The sequence below is a fragment of the Penicillium chrysogenum genome (genome assembly GCF_028827035.1).
Source record: "Penicillium chrysogenum strain IBT 35668 chromosome Unknown utg000002l_segment0_segment0, whole genome shotgun sequence".
Taxonomy (NCBI): domain Eukaryota; kingdom Fungi; phylum Ascomycota; class Eurotiomycetes; order Eurotiales; family Aspergillaceae; genus Penicillium; species Penicillium chrysogenum.
The window spans coordinates 2756358-2769055 of record NW_026622750.1 but is presented as its reverse complement, the minus strand read 5'-3'; the positions used below and the strand labels follow the sequence as shown (position 1 = coordinate 2769055).

Genomic DNA, 12698 nt, shown 5'->3' with positions numbered 1-12698 from the left:
AGAGGGCTAGAGGTATAGAGGATAAACGATCCGCAGCTTGGTTTACAAAAGCCTCTCGAACCGAAAACTGCCCCCGCAATGAGATCATGACATCGTAGCTAGGGGGCTCCTTGGAAGCTCTAAAAACGTCTGGACTCTTATCGTCTTGGGAGAATTATGCTTGGCTGGATTCCCAGTGGTCTGAATAGGTCTAACGGGTAAGTTAGCTATGTCGAAACCAGAGTAATTTGTAGTTGGGACTGAGGCATACAATTGATTTTCAATCCATGCCACAGTTATTTTTGACGTGAAGGAAAGCTTTCCCACCATTCTCAAGTCATAGGGCTAGTTTCACGACGACTGCAAAACCGAGGGCGGGATCGTCGGCCCATGACTGATCGCCTCATCTTGAATCTTGACAAATGATTTTCGAGGAACCATGGAAACGCTGGCTCGGGGAGAAAATGGGATTATCCGTGGATAAATAGGATTTAGTTTCGATCTCATCGGAAACCTTACCAATAAACTTTCTGCTCCACCTGCTTTCTAGGTCGGCCGTGGTTGAAGTTGTCCCTACAGTCATAGGAGAATCCAGAAGAATCGGGTATGCTCACCACGGACGTAGTGTTTTGAAATATTATGAGGTAGCACTACTGTATTCAAAATATTCTCGATCTCCAGAGTCTGAGGGCGGGTAGAATGAGCCGGATGCTGGAAAAGGAGTGGGACCTTGCCATTTCCGTGAGCCAATCGGTTTCTCGGCTTTTCAGGCAAAACCCAAAAAAAATATGCTTATATAATCCCAGCTGATCCGTTCAAATCCGTTGAATGTTTATAAACTGTCTGCTAGGGTTATAAGACTGGCGAACGAATCTGAGCAGATAGAAAGCGCAGATTTCGGGTTCGAAGAGAGTATACTCATTATGGAAGCTAGTACAGGAGAAGATACATACCTTCTTGAACATCCTTCAAAGGACGAGACTAACGAGAACCAACAGGTCGCCACTCGACGGAGGACCAAGTTATTTTCTTGCGAGAGCAGGTAGGAGAACCCGACCATGGATTGCTTTCAGCGTACCATTCTTTTGCTGGACACCTGCGTGATATTCCAAATACCTCAACTACCGTACCTATGAGGGTGGCCTCTTCAGAAGGACCAAGCAACAAAGGTATGTTGCATCATTACTGTTCTGTCGAGACTGGGCTTGTGAATCGTGTCTGACCATTGAAAAAATTTGCTATTTCTTCTCTGGGCTACAAATAGAACCTCCTTGATCTATTGTCCCGTGGGTCATCGCCGAGTTTTTTATCACAGGACCGTACCAGCGTTGGTCCGTGTTCACGCGCGGTGATTGATTGGTCCCGCAAGAGCTTACTTTGTCCAGGGCCTTATCAGAGTGTGATAGTAGCGTTACAATCTTGTGGGGTAAAATGGCGATCGTCGTGGACCACAGCTAATGAGCCTTGGTAGCTGAAATGCCTCAAATAGTTGCCCTGGAAACTAAGCCCAGGTTCCTGTTATAACTTTTTCGACACGATCTAGAAGTCTCATAGCCAGTTATGGAACCGTGGTGAGCTTCGACGAAGGAAAATTTAGCACGACAGCGGCAATGGTTGGTCCAACTTGGATTCCAAATCCTAGTTCCATAGAACGAAGCCCTATACATGTCCTAAGATGATTTCTGGATTGTTTTCTTCTCCGAATGAAATGGATGTCTTTATGGCCCAACTTTTGGAAACTATTGTAATAGTGGGACCGTGTAAATAGTCGAAGTTACATCTAGGACAATAGTACAACTACACCACACATGGCTGAGGCCAGAGAGCCCTTCTTGTTTCCAAGAGCGGCTCGGATGGTTCGACTCTAGTTGATACTGAGACACAACCGTATACCTCAACGTAGATCCCGGTACGGGGCAGTCGATCACTTCCTCCACAATAGAACCGCAGATCTTGTGCTTTCGCGCTAGCGCACCGTGGGGCCCCTGTGTCAATGGGCACTTGGCTTTCAGGCTCATGATGCCGATGCTTGGCAGGAGGAGTCACGCTTTCACCTCGTTTCAAGGTTTTTGATTGTCCCCACCTAAACCTTTAAAGTCGAAACTCCCCAGAAGGCCACTGCGATCAAATTCCTTCACTTTGCCCGGCGTCTCACTAAATCCACATTCATTCACCGAACGGAAGGATTCAGCATGGCAAAAGACCACAAGCCCTCTCGGCGAGGTGCAGGCTGCGGTACTGCCACAACGAAACCCGGGACTGCCAGGGCATGTGCCTCCTCGCCTTGTTCTGCTCGGTCCACGGCCTCTAGGTCCAAGGCGGAACGTAACCCTCTCAAGGCGGTAGGGAATCACAAAGGGCTGGTATGTTAGTCTCTGTTTTTCCTTCACCTGCTCGAGCTGCGTTGTATTCTTTTACTTTATCCCATCAGTCGTTTATAACTACACCTTGCTGACGCTAGCTTTTAGGGGCATTCTACAGCGAAAAGCACCCGAAAGAAAGACCATGAAGCGACCCACCGAAAGTGCCTAGATGTGATGGACCAGATCCAAAAGGAGGTCCAGCTGGCCCTTGAGGAGATAGACGAAGAAAGAGCCCATGATTCCCAGTCGATGCAGCGTTTGGATGCTCAAAAGGTCCAGGAGACCTCGAAACTACAGGAGGCTATCACAGCAAAAGACAAAGCCTTGGGAGAGAACCAGAGGCTTGAACGAGAGCTCTGCCAATTGCAGCAGGCGCAGGAGTCATCTCACGCCACCATGCAGGGCCTGGTCTCATGGCACGATATTCAGCCGGTCTTGCATCAAACGCATGGCGAGCTAGTATCGGCGACTACTCGGTTCTGGAACACGATCGACGCCCTCCAGAACCGTAGACTGGCATCCTACTTGCCTAGCTCGGGAGGCATCCACGGAAGTTGGCCCGAGCAGGATGGCCCGCTTGGAACTCTAGGTCACAATGCCCTGCCCGGGTTTTCTGCTTCGAGTGATTATCCCCTTGTAACTCAAGAGGCGCCAGTTTCAATCAACCAATATTAATCACTTGTGGGAAACATGGCAAATTCAGCGTTTCCGGCGGTCCTGGCTTTACTATGGAGGAACCGGCTAGTCGGTTTATATAGCCACTACGCAGGTAGATAGCTCATGAGATTATCTTCAGTAACGCCACAGCCATTCCATCACAACAGTAAAAATAGAAAAAAAATGGTTTCCGATGTCCTGCCGTGGAAAAAATATTGACGTAAATCCTTTGACGATTGCTCCGCCAAGCGCAGCTTGGAAGGCGGAGAGAATGTTCCATGGCCGCTGAATGTGGTTAGCGGCAGGGCCCACAGCCCGGGGAGATGATGCGTTGATCCGTCGGAAGCAACCGAATCTAACTATTTCCATGCCTCTGCAGTCTTGTCATCAGCTTGTAGATTTGGCAGACAAATTCCTGACCCGACTGTTGTCGAGGGCTCCTCAGTGTGAGTGCCGCCGCTTTGTTGGTCGTGATCAGTGTGATCCTAAAGTCTTTCAATCCCACCAGTGTCTTGAGTGTATGCGCCATTGCCGCCAGCTCCGCGGAAAATGGATTTTGCTCGGTTCTCGCGGCCACCGTGACGGAGAAGACCTTCAGCCTCACTTTCCGATAACGAGGTGGTTGCTTCTCGATCGCCACCCCAAATCCGACCAGCTCATTCCGTGACGAGCTACTGAACGCGATTTGCATTGATCCGCCTGGCATAGCCGATGTCTCGGGACTGGCCTCATCATCAATTTGCACGCGGGCTTCCCATGGTGCCAGCGTAAACGGGTTGATGGTTTCCAGTGATTCCATGTCGATGTTTTTCAGCGCGTCCGCTACCTGGTATAGCGGTGAGCGGTGGTACCTCCTGAACTTCCGGATCCGATCTGTGTTTCTGCGGAGAGGATTGGTTTCCGGTAGCGTGTGCAGGTCCGTCCACATCTTCGCGGCCCGCCTCCAGAATCGGTGTCGTGCCGTGGCAATGTGGGCCTCGGCCTCCGCTACGCTGGTCGCAACTGTGAGGAATGTCCCCACAATTGCTTGTGCGCCTACCCTTTGCACTCGGTTGATCGGTCCGATGTTCTTATTCTTGAATGCGTGCATCCAAACAGTAGATGCATAGTCCACCACCGGAGCCACGGTCGTTGTGAAGAGCTGCCGTGCGGTCGCTGGGGAGAGGCCTCGGAGCCGTCGTAGCTCCATCGCAGCCTCCAGGCCCTTAGATGCTGCCCTTGCAATATGCTCCTTGTACTTCAGTCGCGTGTCCATCAGGACCCCCAGGATTTTGACCTTGTTTTTGGGATCGACCGTCTGCCCCTTGACAGTGAACGGCTCTTGGTCCACTTTGCGGGCCTTGGGTGCGAAATGTATAATGGCTGTTTTGTCTGCTTCGAAAGTTGCGCCGCTCCTCCTTTCCCAGTCGAGCGCTTCATTGATGATTGTTGCGATACCTTCCCGATTACTCTGCACGGTTGGTCCGGTCACCCATGCGGTGAAATCATCCACGAAAGCAATTGCTCCTCCTTGACTGTTGATCTGCCTCTGTACGGGGTCTGCGTTGAAGAAGAGGAATAGGATCGGAGACAGGGGTGAGCCCTGAGGTAACCCAGCCTGTGGAAGGGTCTGAACCTCAGACTCCTGCCCATTGATCTGGATATTTGCCGTCCGTCCCGAGCAGAACGCCTCAACCCACCGCAGCAGAACCTCCGGTATACCTCGCGCTTTCATCCTCTGGATCAATCGTTCCCTACAGACCCCATTGTAGGCCCCTTTGACATCGAAGCTGATCAGGCTCAGCACCCGTCGCCCTCGCCATGCTGCGTAGATTTGCTCCTGTAGGAGTAAGAGTGCTTGCTCCGCGGATCGCTGCTTTCGGGCCCCGAAGTGGCTAGTCGGGAGCAGGCCGTGGGTCTCCACGGCGTGCGAGATCCTTTCTGCTACCACCGATTCCAGTATCTTGCCCAGTGTTGCGAGCAGTGAGATCGGCCTCCATGCCTTGGCGACGGTGTAGTCTTCCTTGTTCGGTTTTCTCAGCGGAATGATCTTTGCGTGTCTCCACTGTTTCGGCAGCGTGCCCTCTTCCAGTGACGCCTGGAAGAGATCGAGGACCCGGTGTTTGACCGTGGGCCAGGTCATCTTCCACACTATGGCCGGCAGGCCATCCTCGCCTGGCGCCTTCCAAGACTTCGTTGCGAGCAACTGCCGCTCTATCTCTTCCATGGTGATGGCTGGCATCTCTACCGGCGCTCTTTGTGGTCTGATTCCCTCATCGTCAATGCTATCCGGCAGCGGTGGGAAGAATTTGGTCAGTAATTCTTCCGCCTGCTCCTCATGATCGGTGGTAACCGTTCCATCTGCTTTGAGAAGCTGCGGTACCTTCCCGAAGGCTGCGTCTTCTCCTGATTTCAGATACTTGGCAGCTCTCCAGATATTGTCGTTGTCGGCCAGGAACGCATCCCAGTGTTTTTTCTTTTGTTTTCGGATTGCGTCGTGGTATTGCTTCGCAGCGCTTGCGGCCATGTCCTCCAGCTGGGGCACCTTTCGCCCTGTCCGTCGTTCCGAGCGGGCGTGGTTTCTCCAATACGTGTATATCTGACGGAGTTGTGTCAGATCTGCCGTCCACCATCGCTTTGCGTGCGGTGACGGTTTGGCCCTCGGCGTCAACGCACGCACCGCTTCCGACACCGCAGACATGAGCCGATCGGTTTTCTGCTGTACGGAGCCTTCCACCGGAGTGGCAGCTAGCGTCCTTGCGATTCTGGCATTGATCTCCTTCCACGGTGCATTCTTCAGAAGCAGGCGTTCTGTCGGCTTTGGGGCTGTCCAAGGCGCGTCAAAAACGGTCTCAATGGTACGGTGGTCCGAGCCGTGCTCCGTTCCATGGACCGCACATTTGATCATCGAGTCCGTCAGGTTTTCCGAGGCGAGAACGAGGTCGATCGTCGACTCGCAGTCCCCAGAATATCCCCCGCCGTGCCATGTCTTGGTGCCTCGTTTAAGCAGGCTGCTGAGTCCAATTTCATTCATGAGGTCGATAATTGGATCCGCTTCGCCCTGTCTGGCCGAGGACACATCGTCTCCTCCCCACAGTTGGTCATGGCGATTAAAGTCCCCCACGATCATGATCTCCACCACCGTCCCCGTATCTCGCCGTATCTTTGTGATTGCTTTCCGGAGGTGATCGCATGCGTCGTCCAACGCAGAGACATCCCCTCCCTCTACGTAAACCGATGCTATAAAAATCCGTCGTTCAGGAAGGCGAATCACGGCCGCTGTTAGGTCCGGCGACTCGATCCGCACTTGCTCCGCTTCCACTTCCTTGTTGATCCAAAGCATGCTTCGGATCGCCCATCTCCCTTCCCTCCATATGGAAGGAACCATCTTGGTCCATTTATGATGCCCCATCGGGGTGGTCAAGAGCCGGCCTTGAATCCTCCTCGCCTGGGGTTCTTGGATCGCTAGTGCTACTGCATTTTGGGTATTTTTGTCGTTCATGAGGCTTTCGTGCACTGCTCCCTGTTTCCTCACATTCAGTTGCATCACTCGGAGCGTTTCATTCATTGCGTGGCGGGTAGAGCTTCGGGCAGTTCTTGCTGAACGATTCATGTGGCCCACCACACGGAATGCACTTTAGAACCGGTTGAACACAATGACTGTGATGGTGGCCCTCTGCGGCGCATCTTGCACACTTCTGGGTCTTTTTGCACTGGAAAGCCTTGTGGCCAATCTCCTGGCAGTTGTAGCATTGCATTGGCCGCGGCCGATACTCGAAGACGCTGGTTGTCCCCGATTCTCCTCCAACGTGGAAGTATCCATCAGCCAGGAGTCTCCGCGCGTCAGTTGATTTGGTTAGGTACACGGCCATCGATCCATAGGGCTTCGCGGCCTCCTTGCTGCTGAGCCATGTGATTTTGGCGACCGTGGCTTCATTCTCTTCGCCCAGGGCTATTGCCGCTCCTGCTAAGACGTTGTGGTTCTCATCCAGTACTGCAGCCCTCTTGACGCTGTCGACCTTGATCGGGTAGAGCTCGTCCCGCAGCACCCGGGCTCGCGCCCCGATCTTGGTTTCCGCCACTTGTTTCACTAGCTGATGTTCGTCTTCATCGCGGCAGGCGACTCTGATTCGGTTAGTGTTTCTTGGATCCACTGTGACCGCGCGACAGCGCCACTGGAGTGTGATTTTCCATTGTCCGGACGTTTGTCTCGATTGTGGTCCTAATCAGACCTGCGGATATTTTCTCGTTCTCTTCAACCAACTTCGAGGTGTCTATCGTACAGTACAGCGTCTCTGTGAGAGTAGTTGGTCTTGTGTTCACTGCTGGGGGAGTCCGCATGTTGTTTGGGTGGCTGAGCGGGGGCGTGCGGGCAATCGATGCGTAGGACGGGGAACTCATGGGAACGGGGACGCTGACTTCCTCGCGCAGAGTCAGGATCTCACGAAGAATCTCGCCATGACTGTCCCGAGAGCATGCCTCAGGGTGGAGTTGTGGTGTTGCGCATGTGTCTGTCAATGTCTGTAGCTCGTGCCGCACTTCCGCAAGGGCGGCGCTAAACTCTTCTTTGACCTTCCGAAGTTCTTCCTTGTATAATTCATCTCGTTGTCTGATCTCTCTCCTGAGTTTTACCAGCTCCTTTACGATCCTGGCGACGCTCAGGTTCTCCTCCTCGGTCGAGGAGTCGCCCGAAGTTGCCGAAATACGTTCTTCTTGCTCGGTTGGCGCCTTCTTCTGTTGGGAGCGCGTCTTTCTCCGTTCAATATCGATTTTCTGCTCGCGAGCGTAGTTGTTCGGTGGTCGGGTGGTGCGTTTCGGTCTCGCTAGTCGCGGCGGCGAATCTTCGCGTTCGTCGCGGTCGGGCGGTTCAGGGGTTCGCATCGCGGCCCGTTCCGCCATTGCTCACAGTACAAGAAGTCGGTATTACCGCCACGTGGCTTTCCACAAAACGTCCTCGCTCTCTGGCTTCGAAATTCTCAATTCCACACTTGGGGATCGATCACAGTTGAGTCAATTCCCAGCCTCTCCATGTACAGTCCTCACTTCCGAACTGAGTTCGAGGCGACTTGCTTAATCTCTAGTCTTGCTACAGATCCGCCTGAAATCAGCCTCACAACTTTATTCTCTTTGTTTCTTTTTACATATGGCCAGACTCACCCTTAATCTCTATTTCGCTTAGCACATATGGGACTGTCGAATAAGAGGATCTCTATGGGCAGGGGTGTTTCAACTAACTACATCAGGTCTGGTGCTTACTAAAAATACCGTTTGAGAACAACCAAACAGATGAAATGATGAAGATGATTTCCGCTCTGTATGCTGGCACCTGCGGTGAATGGCTTTTCCCTCTCCAGGCGAGATTACATGTGGTGATTTGGTATTCCTGGATATTTATATTTCGGAAGGGCACTGTCCTCTTGTTGAGTTGCTCCTCATACAGTCAAGCCCCATAAGCGCGGTCAATCTGCTGGATCTTCCAGAGATTTTCCGTCCTTTTGATGACACCATGGGGTGGGACTACTGTAAGGTATTCGCTCATGACAGAAACCAAGCTTATACAGGATACGACATTGATGAAGGCGGTCCAGGACATTTGGTACTATGTCGGCCAGATCAGCATATCGCATGGATAGGCAGTATGGAGGACACGGCTGGCTTGGCAAACTATTTCTCAGTCATCGTTGGAATGCATGGTTAGAGAGAACAATGGATCGACTTATAATCTAGGGCGGTGATACCCAGCAGACACTTGGTGTTAAGTTTACCGCAGCAACCGGCAGAGAGTCCACCCCCTGGCCGAATGTTGTGACTGTATCGGCGTCCTCATATATGAGACGAAAGCACGACGCTGGCGGACTCGCATACTTCTTCATTTGCCACGACTAGCAGACTGTGCTGTCCCAAAAGGACGCGGAGTTTTTTCTTCATGTAGCTCCAGTTTTTAGCGGCAGCCACCTTTACTACTTGTTGAGGGCAGTAGTAAGTGTTGCAGTGATTGATTCAATTTAAGTAAAGGGTTTCAGCTTTTATTTTCGTCGGACACGTGCAGATAAAGTCATCATACATCATGAGGAAGACACAGTCACGATAGTGGTATAAATCATGCAGATGACCCCCATGATAATGATCACTATATCTCTTCCTTTTGCCCACCTAGTATTGGCGATACCTTTCCAATGTAAATACGCCGGATAGACAAATATCAAAGGAACACATAAAACGGATCCCACCAAGGCAACGAATTTATCCAATGCGGTGGCGCTTAGTGCTGCAACCAAGCCACAAAGGACGACGATGCCGGTTCTGAACATATTCTTCGTCCACATTATAAAGGGGGATCGCTGCCCAGACTTGCGGCCGAATAGCCTTCCTTCCAGAATCTGCAAGGCAGGAAAAAGCTGCACTGGGGTGCCCGCAAGAACGGCTAGCGAGAAGGATAACCGAACAAAATTGACGAACTGATCCGATTGTGGGAAGTTGCTGATTATATTGATTTTCGTCTGGCTGCCGAACGCCCCATATGAGAGAGCTCCGACGGAAGCGAAAAGGAAAGTGATAAGAGCCATGACAGTGCTGAGGATGCGACCAAAATGGTCTGGGTGTGACATCGAAGATTGGATAGGAAGAACCAGCCCTATACCCTCGAACAAGAATACAGACGACCCGATCATGAGGATAAATCTGTCGGTGTTGAACAGCCTGACTGTGGGCTCTAGGCCATGGCGAGAGATTTTCGAAAGATCGCAGTAGTATATGTACCCAATGGCGATGAAGATGAAGACATCTGCAAGTAATGCTACCATTCCGAGACGGGAGATCTTGCGAATCAAGGCGAGAGGCACGAGGACCACCGACTGGAGGGCAACGATAAAAGAAATCGACGACGGTGTGCGGATAAAATCGGTCGCCACGCCCTCCACAAACGAAAGCAGGTTGTCCGCGGTAAAAGCAATGCCGGCACACACAAAACCAAGCTGCGACGTAGTAATGGAAATGCGAATAAGGGAACGAAGATGCGTGCTGGAAATAGACTCTCCAAGATCGCCATAGCCGCCGCCATAGCGTCTCTGACATTGTAGCAGCAAATGGAAAGAGGCGGTTGTCATGATCGAGACCGTCATGAGCGCAATAGATGAGAAGAGTATACCACCATTGCTGAACGCCTTGGGAAGAAATATGATGCCTGTTCCTATGAAGGCCTTGAGGAGTGTGAAGAAAGTTTTCACGTCTGACGCGTCCCCTCGAGAGGTCTCACGACGGGCAAGCAATGGTCTCCTTTCCGCCTCTGCGTCATCAACCTGTGCCCCAGCACTTTCAGCATCTGTATCATCTTCCGACTCAGCTAAGTCTTCACCGGCGAATCTGCCGTATAGTTGTAGAAAGTCCACGAAACTCTTGGGTGTAGATATGTGGTTGAAGCTACGCTTCGAACGCCACACATATTGCCGGCGAAAGGCTCCTGGCTCATTGCGTATCGTGGTATCGGGGTCAGAGTCCGCTTCCAGTCTGGGAGAGTACGAGAAAGTTGCCGCGCGCTGATTCAATCCGGCCCGTTTCGAGCGGGCTTCGATACGATAGATGTCGCGATGTATATCGCCGCCTTGCAATTTGAGAGAGGACTGTTGGTTCTCATCGTGGCCTGAACTTTTTCCACCACGCCGATCATCATCCTGTTCGATGATGGCGTCAGGCGCTCCGGTAAATCGGGGATGCAGATGCCGGGAAATGACTTCTGCTTGGTTGTCGAGGTCTTCTGGGTTTTGAGTATCCGCCATCGTGTGCCAACAGCCGCGGAAGGTCGAGCTGATACAGTGCCGCTCAGCGCCCCTTCATCTGTAGGAAAGGGACCGTGAGTACCAAGCTGCGCATGTTGAAAGTACTGGAAGTGCTGGGTCATAACAGCCAAGTTGGTGCGACATGACGTCAGATTACCTCAGCCACTAGCGAAGTGGACGACAGCGCCATTCTAGACTTTTGCAGACCCCATCACGCCCAAGGCCCGACCCGAGCCAACCCCAGCCCCAGCCTTCAAAATATTAAACATCAGGGGGTTCAGGGTCGGGCTATGGGCTTTATGCACCCCAAACAATTCGAACATATCGACACATATGACTTTCCTGTTTGACTGTTTCCTGACGCCACGTTTAGCCCCCGTTTCTAGCCCTCATCTCGAGGTAATGTTTGAATCTTGTGTTCGCACGAACAGCGCATTGTTCGTACCGTGAATTTTGCGCGCATACATAGTTCTCCATTTTACCAGTTATTGTATCATGAAATACAGGTTTCTCTATTCACTTGAGTTCATGGGCCATCACGGCGCCGCCCAAGCAGATGTAGGTAATACCTCCTATGCAGACCGTGTGCTAAAGCTGTATAGCCTCAACTGTCGGGCTCAACAAAGTCTATGTAGAGTGTGTGGATAATTTCCATGGTTTCTACGTGGGTGTCTAGTTTTGGTAATCCCAGAAGGTTCCAAGGTTACCACAAACAGTCGAGCGAAATCATATACCTAGGCTACCTACAAGGTGTCTTTTCTCATCATTGCTGCTCCAATTGAATCAAAATAGCTTGAATTCTCCTTTTCCGCTCGGTCGACAATTGAGAGATATGTCCCAGACTATGCGCGTGCTGTTGGCCCTGCAGTATGTGACTTGTCGGCATTCCCAAGGTTGAGACTCGTGCTCGGCTTAACATATGTTACCTACTACGAAGGGTGGTGGAAGGTGACTCCTCGTCATCATCACATGGCTTTTGGGAATTGGGCTAAAGCGACATCGCGAAAATGACGAAGAAAAATAGCGGGGAACTACTGAGTGTAATAGTATGCAGAAGGGGTTTAGTTATTCGACCGTTCTCAATCCCCCTTCCTACCGAAAGACATTTTAGACCTCTAACTTTAGTTTGCAGCAGGGATCCGAGCACAGGTAAGGTGAAGTAACTCCCAGGATATGCAATGCAAATCCCTGGATACTGGTCTTTTCTGGAACTCCTTCTGTCAGGGCTCGAGCATATTGTCAGTTCCGATGTCTGACCGCAGAACAAACATTGTGCTTTTTCGGCCAGCTAGCGTATGACGCATCCCAAGCACCAGCATCCCCTACCTCTGCGAGGCATTCCCAAGGTTTCATCACGAGCTCTTGGAATGGATGATTGGTGCTTAGGATAATATCTCGACTACTCCTAGGACGAAAGAAGCATTTCCTAGGAGCTTAATCTAGATCCGCAATCCGACTGTGGTCATCAAAGAACCTGGCAACATATTTGAACATAGAATAATTTACGATGCCAACAGGCATTATAAGTAGACTTTCTCCTCCTCCATCTAAGGATACACTTCTACCCATATAACTTTTCGTCTATCTCAACCGTATTGCGCTACGATCACCACTTCTGTACACTCATTTCTCTGCCTTACAGTCCCGACGTCGCACCATTCACAAGGTTCACCTGGCAGCAATACAGATACCGCCTCCCGAGAAGATTATTCCACATATCTTACTGCATTACATGCCAGAGTTATCGTCTGCCACCAGTTGTTATACCCACGCTTCCAAGTAGCTGCTATACATCTTTTTCACAGGTCCAAAGCAATGGTGTACCGCTTCCCCATTATAACCTTCGATTCCTCCGAAATCCCTCTTCGTTCCTGTCGACCATGCTACTATTCGAAAACTCGATGCAACCGTGAAGTTCCTCAGTGACTTATCTCTGGCCCCTAGT

At 51.3% G+C, this 12698-nt stretch overlaps 2 protein-coding genes across 2 annotated transcripts; one reads left to right on the top strand and one right to left on the bottom strand.

Annotated features, from left to right (window-relative positions):
• Positions 1-2171: 2171 nt before the first annotated feature.
• N7489_004597 (uncharacterized protein) lies at positions 2172-3017 on the top strand (the record flags this gene model as incomplete). Its single annotated transcript, XM_056710349.1, has 2 exons — positions 2172-2342; positions 2448-3017. The coding sequence occupies 2 exons, from the start codon at positions 2172-2174 to the stop codon at positions 3015-3017; spliced, it is 741 nt and encodes a 246-aa protein (XP_056568770.1).
• Positions 3018-9043: 6026 nt separating this feature from the next.
• On the bottom strand, positions 9044-10753 carry N7489_004596 (uncharacterized protein; the record flags this gene model as incomplete). Its single annotated transcript, XM_056710348.1, has 1 exon — positions 9044-10753. The coding sequence occupies one exon, from the start codon at positions 10751-10753 to the stop codon at positions 9044-9046; it is 1710 nt and encodes a 569-aa protein (XP_056568769.1).
• Positions 10754-12698: the final 1945 nt, after the last annotated feature.